Source organism: Watersipora subatra, chromosome 9 (assembly GCF_963576615.1).
Source record: "Watersipora subatra chromosome 9, tzWatSuba1.1, whole genome shotgun sequence".
Taxonomy (NCBI): Eukaryota; Metazoa; Bryozoa; class Gymnolaemata; order Cheilostomatida; family Watersiporidae; genus Watersipora; species Watersipora subatra.
The window spans coordinates 10,928,747-10,950,610 of record NC_088716.1 but is presented as its reverse complement, the minus strand read 5'-3'; the positions used below and the strand labels follow the sequence as shown (position 1 = coordinate 10,950,610).

General features: G+C 35.5%; 1 protein-coding gene across 6 annotated transcripts in view; it reads right to left on the bottom strand.

Moving 5' to 3' along the window:
* Positions 1 to 6,892: 6,892 nt before the first annotated feature.
* The window catches only part of LOC137403550 (THAP domain-containing protein 5-like), a 290,272-nt gene continuing 275,300 nt past the window's right edge, over positions 6,893 to 21,864 (bottom strand). For 2 of the 6 annotated variants that reach the window (XM_068089502.1, XM_068089496.1), the window contains 8 exons: positions 21,458 to 21,556; positions 19,685 to 19,877; positions 14,823 to 14,967; positions 13,654 to 13,797; positions 12,698 to 12,808; positions 11,231 to 11,341; positions 9,647 to 9,834; positions 6,893 to 7,550 (listed from right to left, as the gene is read on the bottom strand). In XM_068089502.1, the coding sequence (XP_067945603.1) occupies positions 9,659 to 9,834; positions 11,231 to 11,341; positions 12,698 to 12,808; positions 13,654 to 13,797; positions 14,823 to 14,967; positions 19,685 to 19,877; positions 21,458 to 21,556 (979 nt within the window). In that variant the 3' untranslated portion in view covers positions 6,893 to 7,550; positions 9,647 to 9,658. The remainder of the gene's footprint in view (positions 7,551 to 9,646; positions 9,835 to 11,230; positions 11,342 to 12,697; positions 12,809 to 13,653; positions 13,798 to 14,822; positions 14,968 to 19,684; positions 19,878 to 21,457; positions 21,557 to 21,864) is intronic. The other 4 variants (XM_068089497.1, XM_068089498.1, XM_068089500.1 and 1 more) reach the window with 4 other exon arrangements.

The following is a 21,864-nucleotide window of genomic DNA, read 5'->3' as shown; positions in this document are numbered from 1 at the left end:
ACTGACTGTGGTGATAAATACTCAGTTATACAAACACCATTTTGAACAGTTCTACTTCAGTTCTACTGGCAACTCTCTTATTTAAACCGGGTCTAATAGGAATTTTAGCCTTTTTTCAAAATTTCTGAGTATCCATCCCATTTGAAGATCAACCACGGTCATGCAAATTAAAAATATTAAAAGTTTCATTATTTTTGTTCTATTGACATGTTTTAAGAAACTGAATGATTGTGAAGCATTTTGCTGAATAAACCACATGATGCTACAGGTGACGATAACTTTAGCCTGGGTTGTGATCGGGAAGACCTGAGTCGATTTTTCCATCCCACATCAGCTGTCTCCCTCATATACATTACCACAACACAACCGACACCTCCAATAGGAGAAATCAAGAAAACAGCTAAACGCCTGAAGACAACTACGAGCACCACCACTAGTACTACTAGTACAACAAAGTCCAAGTTCTCTTTCAGCCCTTTTAGCACACAAGTTGTCGAAGACCCAACGAACAATACTCTGTTTCAAGGTGGGTTTCGTTTTCTTGTGTTAAAGCTAGCGCTGCTAGCAAGATAATGCTATGGAAAGTTGACAAGGTGCTCTTCTAGAGGGAACATGAACTGATGCAGCGCTGCTATAAGCTGAAACACATGATTTGATAAATCAACCATATGACTAAGGTACTGGCATGGAATAATACAGACTGGGGCATGTCTATTGAGCCTATATTGTCTTGCACACATACTCCTAAGTTACGATATAATACAAACTTCTACATGTAAATATCAAAGTTTGTGGTCGTCTGTCATCGTTCGGTCTGTCCAGGTATAGCAATTAGTACCTAGCAAGGAAGAACCGGTATTGCATAAGATTTGATCTTGGAATCTCCCGTTCACCAGGTAATAAACTAATCCATTGAGCTACGCGAGATGTAATGGATTCATTGGGCGATATGAGTCGATATCTAGGTTAAACTACCATAGCGACTCTGCGCTACGGCGCAATGTCACTAAAGCTTGCTCTCACAGCTCTTATTAATAAGATAAGCAATACGGATACTAGCTTACTCAAATTAGCCATCGGAAATGTACCAGGCTAATGGCAAGAGGCAGGCAACTACATTACAAGCCACTGTTTATAAGCTGCGTTTTAATACCCGTGCTACACTGGACATTTATCTAGTATACGTATACAGTATACACGAGAGTAAAATATGGTTATACCTACAATAGGGTACAGTATAATATTAATAGTGGTAATAATATCAAATGAAAATTTCAGTACAACACTGACAGGAAATTTACGCACAGGCGTAGCTTGGGTCATCTGTGATGAGATCCACTTATCATTCAAAATTGCCATTCTTTGGACAGACACAACCGCATTGGACAATTTTCAAAACCCTAAACATTGAAACAGCTTGAAGAATCATGGTTCAACTGTAACTGTCGTATTTGTATTTTTAAAATGTCAGATATATTGAGGTGATCACCAAGTGATCATCAAGTTTTTAAGAGCGAATAAATGCTATGAAACAAAATTTTTTAACACGCATCAGCTAGAAGGAGACTTCATTAAAAGCCTGACAAAAAAATTTATTTTTCATTTCTCTAACCACCCTGAAAGAGTATTTTGATTTTACTCTCAGCATCATATATATTGATAGCTCATGAAAAACATCATGAGTGGTATGTTAGTTTGTAGGTCAATATCAAATCAACAATCTCAACTTTTTGCTAGGGAATCATTACTACCACTTTATGTGGGAATAAGCAAGTGTTGATGTCTTTCATTTCAGTGGGAGTAGGAGTTGTCATCACACTGGCCCTACTCCTCTGCTTAGGGATAGCAATGCTGATCTGTGTCATATGCAGGTACAGTATATTCAATACAATGAAATATGGTATGCCTTTGTGCCCGCATCCTATATAGGGCTTACTTCAGCTCTGCACAAGCTTTGGCACTATCATACCTTTGCTCTCATCAGGATAAAATAATCCTTGAAAGTAACTTTATTTGCATCAATATATAGGTGTAGTTTTCACAAGAATAGCCTAGGAGTTGACTAGATATGTCCTAAATGTGCTTCTACCACTAGTTTAATATTAGCTTCTGCAACTGTAGTATAACAAAATATTGTACCGAGGCTAGTCCTGTTAAATACCTGTTTATCTGTATCCGCAATTATAAGGAATATTGTATCAGAAGTGGCTTAGTGTTTAAATTCTACCAAATGAAAAATAACTTGAGCAGCTATTTGATGACTGAAAGGGATTCCTCTGAAAATAATAATTTAAAACATTGTTCATCAGGAAATCTTCTCAATAATGGAAACGCGATGAAAATCAAAACTCTTGTAGAAATATTGTTTAGAAAAGTACTTACTTTTGTGAATATAAAACTACTACAGATAGTACATCGAGTGTCACTCTCTCCATGAATCTTTAAAAACTACCACAGCTGTGGATACTGTAAAACCTCTATTTGAATGCCATGGTGCTTTGCCTATAGTGGCGTTCAAATAGGGGTGACCTTCACATAGAGGTTGGCGTTTCAAATATCTCGTCAGACTTTGGGAAAGATAAATTTAACCCTTTTACGGGTGAAGAGAATGTCGCCTCTATTTTGCACATTCCTTTGGGCAGAGTGATGTTTACCCTTTTAGATAAAAGCAATCTGCCAAATCTACTAACTTACCTCCAACTTGTCAAAAATCTCTCAATAAATATGCATTGGAAATCTGAAAAATACATGTAACTCTACCAACTGATATCTGTTGCTTGCAATTAACCTACAATGACATTTTAGCCTGTGCCCTGCTTTCAGTTTGTTGGAGCTTTCAATTTTTTATTTTAGTCTAAATTTAAAGCATATTTTATAACTCAACAGTGTTGCATAAAAGCTCATTGCACCAATTGATATGTTTGCTACAGTTTGCAGCCGAGATTGACTTTTTATGTGCATTAAAAGAGAAGTTATGGTCATCGATCCATTGTAAGCCGAGTTAAAGAAACTGCAGTGATGCTATCAAATAATATGCTATGGATCTGCAAATTTTATAAGTTATAAGGTAATAATAATAATCTATCGAATGCTGCAAATATATATTAAAAAACAAGTGACATAAACAACCATAACTATAATACATGCAGAAACAAAAATTAACATTTTGAAACAAGAATGTTTGCATCATTTGCTCGACAGGTTGTGTTCTGATTGTTGCTTTCATATGAAACTATTTCATCTTCTTCTGGCTATTCAATACCTTCCACCTTCTGCTGACCTGAACTCTTTTGCTACACTGCGAAACTAGCCGATATTAGCATCAACACAATTTTTTTAACAGAGCAAAACTTTTACGCATCGCTATAATATTTGAAAAACCTTTTGTGAAAATAATGATAAACTTCAAGCCAGTTATTATTAGGATACGGTTGTTAATTATTTTGATGGCGTTGCATGCAAAGTTTGAAAGAAAAAACCGTAAGCTTTGGAGTTAGAAAACAGACTTCGATACGAACAGCAACAACAAAAGAATTAATTGTTATTTATGTAGCCAAGTCATTATTAGTGCAATTTTGTGAACACTTTTCTACTGATCACTTGCTATTATGGGTTTGTAAAGGTCAAAAAATGTCAGAGTGGCAGTGAAATAAAAGTGGCGTTCAATTAAAAGGTGGCTCTCTATTTTTTAGCCCTTCAAGAGGGCAGTCAAAAATAGGTGTTGTCTAATAAAGGTGGCATTCAAATAGAAGTGGCGTTCAAATAGAGGTGGCGTTCAAATAGAGGTGGCGTTCAAATAGAAGTTTTGCAGTAACCGAGTTTACCGTTTGAATCCTTGCAAAAAATTTGGCATTGCGGAAAGGATTTGCCTATCAAATGTTGGTAAAAATAAATCTTCAGTCTCTGAGTGCGAATTTACAAAAAATTAAACTAGTTTTTGTGCAAGACTCCAAAGAACTTAGTTTAGAAGGCATTAGGTAAACTCTCTGAATAAATATTAACGTACTGCTAACCTGATACAAATAAACTGGGTGAAAGGAAATCAACAGCATGGTCCATTCTTAACAGAATCCCTAAAGCTTCTGATAGAAGAACTCTCAGGAAGAAGGGTAGAAAGAGTGAGGACACCCAGCTGTATGGTGGAAAGTTTATAGATGAGACTTCCTCATTCAATGGTAAAGCTTGTTGATGCTGTATGTGCCAAAAGGCTTTCCAAAATAGTCTTTAGTTTACTGTCGTAAAACTGCTTTGCAATTTTATATTTCTGGAACCTTCTAATGGCTAGATATATAAATTTAATAGTTGCTGAATAATGAATAAGCGGGCACTGTGAATGTTTAAACCATAGGTAAAATAAGCCCTATTTATTATATCTATGGTTTAAACATTTTTCTGCAAATTATAAAAGCCATTGCTGAACGCTGTCATGAGATGTGAACGCAGTAAATGTGTTGGGTGCAAATGTGAGTCAGACAATGCTTTTGTACTAGAGCACATGTCGAGTGAAAGTAGAATTGCAGCATGATGTAAAGGAGGAATATATATTATCTATAAAGAATGAAACTCAGTTGCTTGAGATTACTGGGTATCGTCAATTTATTCTTTTTTGCCTGACCAGTTGACAAGCTATTAGCAATTGACAGGTGAGATGGATGTGTTTATGGTTCCTACACTGCCTCTGATCACGCTCAATACTACCTTTTTTAGGGAGACTACCTGTCAAAACCTACTCAATGGCAATTTATGAAACGGTGAACAGCTTCAGGGCAGCTTTAGAGTCACTGATAAAATTAAGTCGAATTCCTTAACCATAATCAGAGCTGCACCAGTTGAATTTGATGATAAGCTTCACCCAGTGATGGTATGATTGCGATCCAGACAACTGGCAGCATCTCACCAACCAAATTACAACCACGTTATTATGTTTTCACTAAAGCACACATTAGGCAAAAAAAACCCACTAGCAATGGAGAATTCTGGAGAACTCTTCCAAGAATTCTGAGCCATTTCCAAGCTATTAATAGAATATCAAACCACAACTGAGGAGCAATCTAACACCATTGATGTGATTCTAGCCCATGTTTATAGAAAGACTGCATATATTATTTTCAGGATCTGACAACTCATGTTAGCTGTATGTTTATAACTTGAAACATGGTCTAATATTTCAGGATCATTTGAGAGCATCGAAACGAGAGAACAGTATAGACGTCACACCCATCAGCACTTGCTATGACACAAATCGTACTCACCCACCAGCAACGATGACCTGGCTTATCGAATACTTATGTTGTTGTGACGTAAAGCAAAATTTATTATTATTTTTATATATAGGAAAATATGCATATACAGAATCTCATGATTGTATGTTGTGTCATCCACATGAGTTAATCAGTTATAAATAGCCAGTTTTAACTTGATTAGTGATGAACAAGTAGTCCCTAAACTTACACTAGTTGAGTTTGCCTGGTTACTAGGGAAGGAATCGAATATAGTGGGGCAGGTAAGTGAAAAACTAAAGAAATGGTGCCGGCGAATGGAAAATAGTAAGTTCTGTGAAAGAACATAGTGGTATGTGCTCATGGTTTTCTAAAACTGTGGATATATATTAGCCAATAATTTGCTGTAAGTTTTATGTATATTTTTGTAATGACCAACTTGTGCAGGAGGACGCTTTGGCTGATCTATGGTGCTGATAGACTTGAAATGAAAATACAGTTGTTGTTCATATTGATGATTCATAGTTGCCCTAGCAACGTGAAAACAAACTTGCTCTTCCTGAGAAAATGAAACTGTGTACTCCACCCGCTTCGATTGGTTATCAAGACAAAACAATCAGTTCAACCTGTTCGGTTGGTCAGCATATTTTTAGTGTAGCAATACAATATTTTTTCACGATTAAATGGCTATAGCTCGTGTTTTTGATGGTGATTTTTTATGCTTTTGGCGGTATGCCAGATTATTGGCTAGGGTATACGCGGTGTAAGATGTTGCAGTGACGCAAAATGTCCACTCACTTCTATTCTTTTTTATGGGCATCACTCAAATAAATATCTCTTCATTGTGTCTATTTTTTGCTGAGTCCCCAACAAATCATAGTTGCCACGCCTGATGGCGCCTTCAAATTGTGTGAGCACCCATCAACTTACACTAAAGAAATATACTATAACACATGTAAAGAACATCTTTAATCGGCCTCAATCTGATAACATGTGATTAGCTAGTGCACACCTTGCTTTATCAACTCGAACAGAGTCATTGAATTTCCAAAATTGATATTCCATGTAAATGATACAACTCTAGCATGAATTGATGGCCCAGCAGGATGTTTTATTACGGTCTTTATTTTTCAGACAACAAATCTAATAACTTGATGAAATAATTTTCTATGATTTTAAAAGCTGCAAACAATATCTCATAGAAGATTGTAGGTCATGATTTTGATGCGACAGAAAAATAATTTATTGTATTTTAACTTAAACCAACATATGGTGAAACATTGATTGCCTATATATTTGAAATATGAATAACCTATAGAAAGGTTTCCAGATACTTTAAACAGATCGCGATAAACACCCGGAATAGGTTGACATGCAGTTTCTTTGTTTATGAATTTAATTTCGACAATCAACTAGAATTTGTGGAATTGGAATCACATGATCTTCCCTGTTCGAAACTTTCCTTTTTCTTGAAGGAATAACTATATGAGAGAAAAAAAGTACAACTTGCTCGGTTAACTTAGCCTATGGCATATATGAACAGAACTGACCAAGTTTACATCGATAATGAGTCGATCACGCATCAACCCTCAAGGTTCATCTGAATTGTGTCAATATATCTACTAAAAACTAGATTTCTTTTATTTCCTTGAACAGACATAATATCAGCCAATAAAAACTGGGTTAGAATTCCGTCTTACAAAGGATTTATGTTGTTTATTAAGCAATGCTCTATCAATGTACAAGACAATATATCGTCAAATTGAGCAACTTTTGGAGACAGCTGCATGCCTTGAGAAAATTGTGGGAAAATTGATAGACATAACCACTTAACACAAAGGCTAGGAACATGCCATGTTAAAAATGCACTCAGCATAATGTAACATCTTTGACATACATGAAATAATTATTAAATTATTTCCAAATAATAGTAAAATGCATCACTATTAACAGCATTACACCAACAACACTTTACAGCTGACTGCGCAATAGTATGTACACTTACTAACTGAATCAATAATAATTGCCTATGTACCGCTCTATAGTTGTTATCAGTCCCACCAACATACACTTCTATGATGAACATAGAGATAACATCTGAAGTCAACAGCTATTTTTAAGCATATTTACAGAAGTGACGTAAAAAAAGGCATCAGGAGAGCACAACTACCGCATCACCTGATGTAAACTGATGGTTGTTGACTCATTTCATGTCCCAGAGACTGCTGCCGAGCTAAGATCACTCAATTAACAGTTGTGCTGCCACCCATGCACTCTATCCTGTCATAGTTGACTTCATGTGAGCATTAGACTGAGCACCCATTCACAGCACTAGAAATTATAACAAGAACCAATGATTACGTGTTATACGACTTCAATATTTAGCAGGAAGTATCTCAAATATGTAAAATTCATCTACCAGATGTTTTTTTGTAAAAAAACTAAAAAATACAGATAGTATTTGACACATTAAAATATTCTTTTAATTACTAGCACCATTTTGAATAGTTACAGTGAACAGTAATGCACTTAGGAGTTATTTTATCATGCCGATAGTAAAATCAGTTTATGTAATTTTTAGACAAGCACTGCTGTTGGTGCTTTGAGAAATATAGGACTAGCTGATATCCGACGTTACTTGGATAATAAACAACATCTTCCATTCTAACATTTAATTGAAGGTGTTTGATTATTTCTGTGTTTATCCAGCCAAAGCATAATTCAAATACATATATTTGAAAGCTCGAGACAACAAAACACTTCTTACTTCTTATGCTACACATTCACTAAAGATTAAAAACAGCTTAAAGCAGTGACAGGTAATGTAGTTGCCATTGGCTACATTTCCTTACCAAATGAATTTGAGTAACTCAAGCTAGTCTAAATCTTTGTCGGGCATTAATTTTCTTAATGCCATCTGGGCATTAAGAAAAAAAATTACATCTCACAAGATTCAAACCCATATATTCTACACATGAATGGGTGTAAAGCCAAGCACACAACCACTAAACCACGCAGCAAGCTTGCTTCTGCTTGAGGTAATTACACGTATAATCGTTACTCATCATGATCTCTCACATAACCACGAACTTCATGCTGGTGTTATTCGAGTTTGCTAATTTTTCCACTGTATCGTAAGTCTGCTGTTTGGATAACATGATTGTCTGCAAAATCGTTGTTTGAGTTAGATACGAGTGCGGAATGTTTTTTATTTCTGTAACTTTATATTGTAACATACGGACAACAGACCGACAAATGACAAACAGACACTGAGATTTATATATGTTTAGATTAGGATAATGAGCTTTGAGCATATTTACATGTATATCACAGAGACTTTGTGAACACTAAATAAACATACCGGTAACTTGATGATACTTTTTATTCACACATAATATTTTCTACATTTATCTTAAAATACTACAAGCAGCCTCCACACCTTGATCAGTTTTAGGTTTTTGTTATCCCATCACTTGCTATTTGATACACTGTTGGATGTTATAAAAGCACCACAGAAGAAAATTACGTGAAAAAGAACTGCATATACCTGTACCAATTTACAAAACTGCAATTTTTCAAAAAACTTCTGAAATTGTACGTTGGAGATATCTTTTTATGTTGAGACAAATAGGTGTAGAAGTGATCATAAATCAAAGGTGACTGTACATAAAAGCTGGTGAACAACTCTATCTGAATGTGAGTTTAACTCTCTCTTTAATATATCAAACTTTGTCACTGTGTGTCTGTCTGTTAGTCTGCGTAAACACCAGGTGTTTCCGCCATTTTGTGGCCAATTTCATCCAAACTTCACACTTCAAACTTCACCCCTATCCATCGTTTCTTTTGACTCCATCACCCTGTTTGCACATGCGCTCGTCCACAAAAAAGCCGCCATCTTTGTAGAAAACGATCGTCATTCTCTTGATTAATAGTATTTTTCAGTGTTGTTTTGATACTAAAATAAAAAATTTGCAAACAAAAGCATTGTTTGCAGTAGTTAATTGCAGAAGCTTCGTGTTTTTAACGATCAAAGTTGTCCATAAAGATGGCAGACAACGATAGAATGACATCACGAAAAAACGAAGGATACTCTGTCTGTTCTTGCAAGCCGTCAAAATATTAGGTTTTAAAACTCCATCTGATACCTGAGAGCCAGTCTCTTAAACACCCATCTGATTAGAAACTCATGAACAGGCCTTCGCATGTATTAAGGACAGTTGGCCCTTAATACAACAATAAACATGCCCTTAATGCAACAATGAACAGTTGCCCTTGAATGAACACGTTTAGGAAATGTTGCAAAAGCAGTGTAACAAGATGTGCTGGAAATCTAGGCACATGCTGCAGGCTATCTGAATGACAACAAAACTTTATGAAAAGGTTTTGAAGCGGCGAGGGGAAAGAGTAAGTAAAACCATCCCACCCACCATTTCATCAAATCAAGATGGCGGTTTTTCTTTGAGCAGCTGTATAAGATCTTCTGTCGAAGTGCAAGCCTGGAGTCTGTGTCCAAAATGGGCAAGAGCACTCTGTAACTCTGCTGTGTACCGAACAGCTGCTAGCTTCTCCTCCAACTGAATGGACAGCTGCTTTATGTCCTTATCTAGATCTAGGTCTGTAACGATGAGATAACAAAGCTTTTGACAGTATGTGACGGAAGCAAACAGAACCAAGACATTAAGCGGAGAATCAAAGCTGCTGACATGAAAGCCTATAGTCCGGAATGCAGAATCAAACATGAACAAATGATAGTCAAATTCATGGTAATATTGGGCTCATTATAATAACACATTATTACTAATACTAATTAGTAATTATGTGTTCGTAATTAGGTTAATTATGGTAGGTGTGATTATCTGTTAATAATAATCTTTACTATAATAGTAAATGGGATCCCTTGTCCGAAGCTACGGTAACGGGTAACAGCATTAGTAAAAAGATTTTGCCTCACACAGGAATTGAACTCTAACCCTCTGTCTTCTAGACTGGCGTGCTAACCACTGCACTACTCAGTCATCTTGCTAGTTACCTTAGGACACTTATATTTCGCTAGTATTTAGTTTCGTGAGTAGCATACAGAGTAAAATTTCGCTGCAACTTGATTTCGCGGATCTGATGAGTGCGAAAATATAGTGATGTAAAAATAAATGCAGTAAAACAAACATAATTAGATTTCTCAGGTCCAGTTCACTAGCAAAATTTTTTTCTATTTGGACCAGTTTGTATTTGTGAACCGCGGGTAGAAATGTGTGGGCGAGATCGACAATGCAACTTGATCGCTTGCCGCTATTTGTTTCTTGGACTATCAATGATGTCTAGGTCCTTGCCGCCGTGACTGATGTGGTATCAATATTAGATCTCAAGTATTTACAGCACGCGGTGGCCATGGCTCAAGGTTGTTATTGTTTTTGGTTGGTAATAAAATTCATCGCTACAATAAACATTATTCAATTTTATGACTTTCCCTACCAGACTTTCATCCTCATCAGTTCCAAATTCAGTGACTAAACTAATATCATCTTCCTCATTTGTCTTGGCTTTTCCAAAAAAACTTGTTATCTCAATTTGCTTTGCCACGCTGCTCAGTCGGAGTATTAGCTATAATGAGTTTAGCAGAAATTGCCCAATGAGCCCAAACATACACAAAGATTACCTGCATTTCTAATATGATGATTTTATTGTGGATATCAATGAACAAAACTATTTATTTTCGCGTTTTCGCTCGTTCGTTATGATAGTTTAGCTCATGAAATTTTCGCGAGAGCATGAATCCGCGAAAATGCAAAAGTTAGATGACGCAAATACATAAGTGTCCTAGGGTAATGGGATAATTAGTGATAGGGCACATAGTGATTACTCATGATGATCTCCCCCGGTGCACAGGACTGACAAGGGTGCTAGTAATAATAACAGAGGACAGACAGCAATGACGAGGCAGGAAGCCACGACAACCATTCAATAGGTGCTTGAACTGAACAGAAAAAATTTAAAAGGGTAAAATAAGACTCTACCAAAAAGCTCGGATTCCATAACTGTTTCAGTCGAGTTTGGTTTTTCTCCACCATTGCCGCTATCTTCCACTGCTCCGATGCTATGTTCATCAGAGTGAATGCTTTCATCTTCTGTCAACAGACCCAATATTACAGATATCTTTGAAATACCTACTTGTACTCTAGAGGCATGCTCGTGACAAAATATAAAGAACTTTTCATTGAAAGGAGTACAACTGAGTAGAAGCACTTGTTTAGACCTACAATATGTGAAACCATTAACTTGGAGTTATCTTCTCTTGATTGAAGAATAGCCCACTAACGAATCCAATAAAACACTTTTAGCAACTACCAAATACCTCTGTTTATGCTGATTAAAGGTTGGCTTGCGACAAAATTCACATTACAGATATTTGCTATCAAAAGATTCACCATGTCTCACTCTGTTGTGTTGTAGGTGCCAAATATGTGAAAATGTGATTACAAGCTCTTAAAAGCTCAAAAATGAAAAGCCGCCGCAGATTGGAATCTCTTTACTTCTCTGATGTAGTCATGAAATTTGGTTATCGTCTTGTCATGTGATGTTCTCCCGTGAATTGAAAGGCCAATAAAAAGCTCAATATAAAACTTCTCGTAGCACTAGTTTATGACAAACACTTCGGGTTTTACCGAAGACCCCGTATCAAATATAGATGCTCTCTACTTTACAGTTTTGTTTCGGTCTAATCGGCAAGTCGTAATCTGATCATGTGACCCAATACTTCGCAAATAATTTTTGCAGCACTTTTCGATTATCACAGGTGACCAACAGGCTCGTCATGATTATCAGACAATGATATTTACTCTTTCAAGCTAAGGCTAAAAAATTAAACGAATTTTACGGTATGTTATAAGATATCACTGCTGAAAGTGACAGCATTAAAATGACGATAAAATAGACGCGTAAGAACAATAGACATGGTTTTATTGAATGCGTGAAGCATATTTGTGAAATATTTTGATGAATAAGGTTTCATAAAAGTGTAAACAGAAACCATCTAACACAGTTACATCACATTTGAGCCGTTTTAGAAAGAGAATCCAAACTACGGCGGTCTCGTGTGGCTGCGATTAACTGTTCGTTTATGAACTTTTAAGAGCTTGTAATCACATTCCCACATATTTTGCACCTACAACACAACAGAGTAAGACATGGTGAACCTTTCATATCAAATAACTGTAATATGAATTTTGTTGCAAGTCAACCTTTAATCAGCATAAACAGAGGTATTTGGTAGTTGCTAAAAGTGTTTTATTGGATTCGTTAGTGGGCTATTCTTCAATCAAGAGAAGATAACTCCAAGTTAATGGTTGCACATATTGTAGGTCTAAACAAGTGCTTCTACTCAATTGTACTCCTTTCAATGAAAAGTTCTTTATATTTTGTCAATGTTATTAGTGTAATGTAAGGTGCTAAAAAAAACTTAAAAGGGTAAAATAAGACTCTACCAATAAGCTCGGATTCCATAACTGTTTCAGTCGAGTTTGGTTTTTCTCCACCATTGCTGCTATCTTCCACTGCTCCGATGCTATGTTCATCAGAGTGAATGCTTTCATCTTCTGTCAACAGACCCGATATTACAGATATCTTTGAAATACCTACGTGTACTCCAGAGGCATGCTTGTGACAAAATATAAAGAATTTTTCATTGAAAGGAGTACAACTGAGTAGAAGCAATTGTTTAGACCTACAATATGTGCAACCATTAACTTGGAGTTATCTTCTCTTGATTGAAGAATAGCCCACTAACGAACCCAATAAAACACTTTTAGCAACTACCAAATGCCTCTGTTATGCTGAGTTAAGTATTTGATTATAATAGCCTATAAAACATTAAATATCTATAATAATCTTGAGGCACATATTTTATGCTGCGTTAACACAGCTTAGCCACCTTGAATGAACACTACATTTGGCTATCGTACACATGTACTCTAATGAAATAGTTCTTAACCAGTTGGCAGTACTGAACCCAACAGTTTCATACGTGCTTTCACCAATGCCTTTTTTATTGAGAAATAAAATATTATTTTGCTCCCGTTCAAGATAGGTCTATGTTATACTGATGCACAAATGAACTGTGTATTAACATAACTGTGTTCAAGGAACAAAACCAATATAATGCATGAACTCACAGAAAATTAAATATATTTTCATAAAACTATGACCTTGCCATACAATGTGACCTGTTGTTGCCTTAAAGAGACCTCCACCGAATCCCTCAGACGAACTCACGCCCCTAGAGTTAGCTCGAACCCAAGTTATAAACCACTACTCTAATGTAGACACAATCTAGACACAAACTACCACGGTCTTTCCTCAATTGCACGTGAGCAGTGTTTGATTGAAATCTAAATGCTATGCATGCACCCCTTAAGAACACCCTTCGTGTGGGGTACCATACCAATAAGCTCTGATTCCATGACTTCCGAGAGCATGTCTTTAGAGCTGTTAGAGGTCTCTCCGACAGCGTTTGTACTGGACACTGCAGAGATACATCTCTCTTCTTGCACCGATTGGCCAACAACTCCTGCAGATTGACACAAGCCTGCAATAACTGTAACGATGTAGTGGGTGACCATAGAATTGGACAGGCATGGGAATAACAGGTACAGATAACTCCTGGTGGCATTAGCCAACTTCAAGCTTCAAGTACAGACATTGGGAAATGTGTAAAAAAATAGAAGACAACTTCTAATAAAGGATGCAACAAGACAACTTTTGGTTAGTTCCATCCTCTGTCATGTTAGCTACCGATGAGGATATCTTTATTTATCACTCGAATAGGCTATATTACAAATTGATTATAATCTAGTATATTATATAAGTCGAACCTCAACATGAGATCACCTCTATACATGAAATTTTCAACACACAACGCGATATTTGTGCAAACTATTTTCTACAGAAAGTAGGGTGGCAGTGACATAGCGCTGATAACACAACGCAATTAGCAAAGTTGACAGATAGATAGCAATAATGAAAACAGTGATTGATTAATGACTCAAGCTATGACTGAAAGAAGATATTTTAATGAAATAGTTATATGTTCATGCACACCTCCGACTAGTCTCAGATGATTAACCTAATAGCCTAGGTACTCACTCTGCCTGCCATAGGAGACTATTTATTAACTTGTGTAGTTAAAGAATGACAAAACGAGAGAAAGAAATCTGACTCATCTTTTCCACTATAATAAAAGTCTTGTTCACCAGTTTCAAGCCCCGATAGGAAGTTAAGAAAAATGTCGCTTTATATGGGATTTGATCTCACACTATTCGGTGTCACTGCCCGGCTGCTACCACCTGCACCAACCATTTTCTTTCCAGGACTTTAGAATAATTATGCGCATACTTATTATTTTTGCTTCATTGACACACATGATGGTCTCTCACAACCTTCGATACTGTTAGGGTACAAGTTGCTATAGAAGTTGAATCAAGTAAAGTTGTCTGTCCTTGTAAAAACTTTGATAGCTACGCAGTCACCACTTTTCTGCGGTTTTCAGCGAGCGCTGTTGTCTTAATTTTCTATCCTATAGCCGCTACGTTCAGTGAACCAACAAATTCATACCTTGCGTTTTGAAGTATGCATGCTCATTTCTGAGTGTATGTGCCTGTGCACCTGAGTCGATCGTTTCCTTATAGCGAATCAATATGGGACTTCTCCTCCGAGGTGCTTGTAGAACCCTTCTCTTTCTTTCCACTCCCTTTTTTTTCTAGAACAAGTATTACCACAGCTTGTCATGTCAGTAATACCTGCTTTATCTAGCGGCTCTAACATGTTTTGCTTTTACACAATGAGCATTGGATAAAAATGAAGATTTTTGAACTCTTGCAAAAAATATACGGTAGCTATAATCTAATAACCGTGCCACTGTAACGCCATAAATCCAATGATGAAATGCCCAGTAGATACCAAAAATGTCATGGTAAAATGGGAAAGTCGAGCAAATGTCAAAGGTTTGCAAAAACCAGCAAATATTTCCATAAATATAAACTGGTAGATCATTATAAAAACAGCTGCTGACAGCCACTTCAAAGAGAAAATGTAATTTAAACTTCATCTAGGAATTTGAAGTTGGCTTAGTTATGCTGCGAACATTCCAACACTTGTTAAGTGATCTACAGTGAGTTCAGAAACATTAACACCGCCTACTAAATCAATAGTTACCGTAGATTTCAAATGGTCACCCGGTCATCAGTAGGAAGTCAGACCTTATATATACAAATGTATATATATATTATTATTAAATTATGTGTACTAAAAAACTACAAGTTTTGTTAAAACATTTTATTACTTAAAGTTACGTGCGTTAGGCTAACGCACGAAACTTTAAGTAATAAAATGTTTTAACAAAACTTGTAGTTTTTTTAGTACACATAGTTTTATATCAGCCCTGTTTTTACTCAAAACATTGAGCACTCTTTTTACTAATGTGTATAAGTATAAATTTTATATATTATTATTATATATATATTTATATTATAGCAGAATAGTCTAAAGTTTGTGCTAGTTTAGCTGTTGTACATAAATTAAATACAAACTAATAAGTATTTGAATTATGTATGTCAAACAAATTGCTTCTAGACAGCTATATTATTGTTAATATTTTGTCAAACTACATTTAGGTAAATAATAAATACACTATGTATGTAGGTAAACTCGGGTAAAACAATATAGCATTACGGGAATTTTAATAATGTGTACAGATGATTAATTTGTATATAATGGTATATTGGTATAATTTTATACTAGTATATTATTACAATATATTATTATAACAATTACATTATAATATAATAATATTATTATTAACAATAATATTATATCATTATAATAATATTATATTTTTCTAATATAATTTAGTTATATTATATTACTAATACAATATAATATTATTATAATGGTATATTTATATAAATATTTCTCAAAGCTGGTCATGCGTATGTGTACATGTGTGTATACGGGTCCAGCTATAGCTATTAATAGCATGTGGATAGATTTGATCTCGCGACGAAGGCATCCGCAAGGTTTGTATCCAAGCGCTCTACCACTGAGCTACATAAGTCATATTGATCGCTGACGTTATCATATTCGGTATATCGTATCCACACGATAACTATTTTAGCAACGCGTTACGATGCCCCTGTGAAGAAATATTTTTCGTAAAGTTCAATCACTATATCTGGGGTCAAGGCCAAATCTTTTCACATGGACAATTATATTATCTCCTTGAGAAAAGCCTCGACATTCTCTCTCTGTTCGGTCACACAAGAACAGTACGATATCTATTTTACATTTGTACCAGTGTCGAGAGGTTCGAGAGGCTCTAGTGTCGTCCTATTCCAAGTTTCGATGGATAGCTTCTGGTAGAACAGTAACTTTTTTATACACAATCACACACACTTCTATGCAAGAATTGTTATTATTAATTCAACAAATTCAGAATTTTTATTTTGTTTTCTCAGTTCGTATTAATTGTATCATTACTGAATCACCTTTTATTGTAATCGTAGCAAAACTGACATAATTTAGCTATTACTTGCTAATTATTTCACATTTATATCTAAACCCTTTTATAGTTGTTTCATTTCTTTAAATTTATTTGACCTGCACAAAACATTTTCCTCATGATATGAAGTGTGAAAGTTACAGTTGTTTGAGTAAGTCTGAAAACCTTTACAGTTGGTTTTATTTTCTCTTAATTTATTTCAACTACACAAAACACCTTTCTCATGATATGTAGTTTAAAAGTTAGAATGGCAAATGCTTTTACATGTTAAACACACATCAATTTTCTGTGCAAAGACTTTTGTATTATCTTGGCAACGCCTGGTAGTACAGCTGGTAATATATATATATATCAGTATAATGGTAATTTGAAGTTTTTTGGTTTACAGTCAACCCCTTTGTCAAGACTTTCAATTGTCCAGACAACTCCTGGAGTTCAGACAGCTCCGTGGTACACACAATTGGCTGATAAGGCCTTGTCTGTCCAAAGAACGACAACTTTGAAGAATAGGTGGCTTACGCGATAGGCAACGCAAACAACGCTTGTGAGTGAGTTTCCTACCAGAGTGTTGTACTGTAATTTCCATTTGTTATTACTACTGACATTAATATTATAATGTGCCCTACTGCAGATGTAACCATATTTTATTATCATGTCTACTGTATATGCATATTGTACAACATTGTAGAATAGATGTGTGCATGACAATATAGGCTGTTTAATGTACAATACGGTAGTCAATTTTCAATATCCGGACTTAGTCAATATCTGGACATGACCCAGTCTGTATCAGTCTGAATAAACGAGGGCGGACGGTACAAGGAAAATGAATACGCAAACATATAAAATAGCTTAGTTTGAATGCGAGGTGAATGTTTTAAGTATCTTGACCTATTTCGTATCTGTTTTGTGAACCAATGACAAAACAACTCACTCTTGACCTATTTCGTATCTGTATTGTGAACCAATGACAAAACATCTTACTTGAAGGTTTAAAAATTGTAATAATAAAAGAAACCTGGACCTTTTTATGCTTAACCAGAAATGCCCAAATGTCGTTTATCGGTTGCGCGGGGAAACGACATTTATGTCCCTTTTGGTCGATGTTTATAAAGCTGTCGTCCAGTAATGTTAAACGAAGAATATGAACACTAGTAAGTTTTAAATATCATCAACAAGATAATTGTCGATGAATTACAATATGAAACGATTATCTGAGAGGCGTTGCTTGGTGCTAAAAGCTAAACAAATCGGGCCTCCTTGGAAAGCAATAAAAGTTGGAAAAACCAGTCAACATCGGCTCGACTTTCAAAACGGTAAAATAAAATAAAAATTTGATCCTGCGATTATTAGTGATTTTTTGTCTGATCAAAATAAAAATAATTCAGATGATAGAAGTAATGTAAACTTTTTGGACTTTTAATATACAGTCAAACATGGATAACTCGAACTTCACGGGACCGAGCGAAAGTGTTCGAATTATCAGAGCGTTCAAGTTATCAGTGCACTGCCACAAGTCCATGTATTTACTTATTTATTAGTAGATACATGTACATATACAAACTATAATATAAATCAAAAGCACAAATGGCTTGTTTTAAATTAAATGCTTCTAATGTAAAGTTTAAAACGTTTTTATCAAAAAGTATAGAGATTTTTCTATCACTTGAGACTGGTTTGTTGTTTGAGGTGATGTTATTGCCAGGACGTTTTTTAGATTGACATTGGCAAAACTTGATCGTTGTTGAAATGCTCAAAAGAAAAGACATCTTTTTCTTTTGAGCGTTCTACCCACGATCAATTTCGCCGATTTTTCTTGAAGTTTATGCAAAGATTATCTCATTTTACTTGAGATTCGTTAAGAGCAACACTCCGAGGCAGTTCAATTAGAAGTTTTACGAGGTTTTACGGTACATTGTATATCACTCACGCTTTTTGAATGGATACTTATTGAGTGTACACACGTATTCTGTGTTTAAGTCAAACGATGAATAGTTTTTTTTAGCTAAGACAACGTATACGTTTAATTACAACAACTTTTAAGACGTTTTAAACATTCCGACGTTGATTCAACACGAAATCAACGTCGGAAAACTATTCATCGTTTGACCTAAACACAGAATACATGTACGTTCAATAAGTATACATTCAAAAAGCGTGAGTGATAGAGTGATATACAACGTACCGTAGAACCTCGCAAAACTTCTAATTGAACTGCCTCGGAGTGTTGCTCTTAACGAATACCACTTTCCTTGCTTCCGAAGGGCGATCGCTAAGCGGATGTTTGGTATAAATCAAATTTCACCAAACTTTAGAAAAATCGTTGACAAAAATATTTTGTCGATGGTGGTAATAGCGACGCTTATGAATTACGAAAAGTTGAGGTTTACCTCTATGGCTTGGAATAAAGTGATTTTCTAAAGCGATAACAACCGTTTCGGTAGTCGTTGGGCAAGAAACAGTTCGAGTTAACAGTGTTGAGTTCGAGTTATCTATAGGAATTTATCATTACGTTTGAACGGACCAAAGAAACCATTTGAGTTAACCATGTGTTCGAGCTATCCGTGGGCAGGTTATCCATGTTTGACTGTACTTGGAATTTACAGAGAAAAACGATCGTTATGGTAGCTCGCACGGCTACGTTATAGCGTTTGACTCTACCGCAAGAAGCGCTTCCAAGCATTTCATACAGGGACTATTGCACATGGTTGTATTTTTTTGTAGTAGTATATATGTAAATGAATGTTTATGTACAAAAGACTTTGTTCATAGAAATAAATTTAAGATTTGAGCTATGCATGTTCATAAAATACCAATTTTATTGAATTTTGAAACATAAATTACACGACTCGGGTGTTTTTGCCGGGCTTTAACCCAGCCAAAGGGTTAAATAACAACAGCGGTATCGACCCTCAAATACCTGCAGATGCTTTGGAAAGTCGAAGATGGAGGGAACAGCCGTGGGCAAGAGAAGAGACTGGCGAGCAATCCCACTGTAATCACTGTCTTTAAAGTGATTTGAACATATCTTTGAATACTTTGTTGGTGTAAAATTCTTCCACTTTGTTGCGATAATCCAGGCTTTGAGCAAGGCAGGGTTGTTTTGAGGAAACCTACACAAGATCCCCAATACCAAAAAATACAGAATTTTGAACTTTTAGCAGATGTTTATAGAATGCCATGTACATGTAGGTGAAGCTCAGCCAAACGATTTATAACAACTACTAAAGATATACATATAAGTTTATTTGTTTGCAATATGATTGAATAACTAAAATAAAACAAGTAAATCTATTCTAAAGATTACCGTGGCATTTTATGAGTCATTACTGATCATAAAAATCAGAATGCAAAAATGTTGTGAGACCCTATGACCCTAGGTACTATCTATTGATTAACAAAAGTGAATAGCTATCAATAGTTTTGTCAATCCAAAAGTTGAACCTAAAAAGTCAAAATTGAGGCCTAAATAGATCAATTCTAAAACAGAACACAAAATTGCAGTATTTACAGTATAACAGCAGTTCAAACATTCCACCCTTTTGTTATCCAAATTAGTATATATACATAATATATATATGTACGTATATTATGTATATAACACTCTAACAGCACTCTAATATGCATCATCTCTATTTAAGCAGCTCTACAAACTAGAGTTGCCCCGATTTTGCTATCGGAATCAGTATCGGTGTCAATATGGGTGTTAAGTATTTGAATCGGTATCGGCCAATCTTTTCTAGAAAATCTGAAACTTCTGATAGTGTATACAGATCAACTATTTAGCAGAAAACCGTATTTTAGTCTGCTACACTAATAAAAAATCATCAGCTGACAGCGCCTTACTCTCACCTAATGAATTTCGGGCCTGCCACACTATTTATTTCATGACTATAGCCTGATCAACACAGCTGAGGAATCTTTTTAATTTAGTCAGGACGTAATCACAAAGTGTGGTTTTTCTCAATTACAGCGATAGGATTTATTGCAGCCAATTACGAACAAGATAGCAAAGATGGGAGACAAGACAGCAGTGAAATATTTCTATTTACTAGCATTACGAAAGTAATTTAAACAGTCGATGCATAAAGTTATCTATCTCTCTCTTGATCCTGACAATACAATGTATCGTTTGTATCGTACAAAAACCGGAAACCCCAGTGGCTTATCGGTATTTAGCCTGTCCTCCATCATCTGCGGCAAGTGAGTCTCCCTTCAGTACGACTGGCTACATTGATAGTGATAAAAGAGACATCTTATTGAAAGAATTAAATCACTAACAGTAATTAAAAGAAACATTGATTTGCTCCAAACTTGTACAGGCGCAGCAGTTCATCCAGCAATAGAAGAGAGACTTCATCATCACAGAGAGAACTGTACCACTAACAGTAATTACCTTTATTTACCAATTACAAGAAACATGGACTGTTTTGTTACTACATGCCCGGTATGTCAGTATGTGAATACGTGCATGTATATATATTTTTTCCATAAACACAAACAAATAAATATATTAATATTTATATTTTCTTTGCATTATATTTACATTTGCATAATAAAATGAACAACTATCTATGCAACACAAAATATCTGAATCGGATTAGTTTTCAATAAGAATCGGTATACGTCTATCAGATCGGTATATGAATCAGCTGGTAAATTTAGAATCGGGGCATCTCTACTACAAACTCACCTGTGAAACTTTACCCCTGTTCGCTTGATAGACGAGTTTGTACAACCGTAGGCTGAGCAACAATCACCTCCAGGCATATCTTCAGCTGTGTCTGCGTCACTACATAACATGATGTGATCACAATAGAGAAAGTTACTCAAAATAACCGAAGATATAAAGATAACCATTTAAGCACATGAATAAATGATCTTTTAAAACATTCAAAGACAGTGTGCCAAAATATTTTCACCATTTAAAATGCAAATAAATGTCTCTTTGTTGATTAGGAAAAATTAAATTTAGTGGTGCTGCTCTTTGCCCACAATTCAAAGGAAGCCCACTAAACATTTTGATAGCTGCCAACGCAAATATTTATATAGCTAAACATCGATGATTGTTGTTAGTATTTCTTGACCAGCCTAAATACT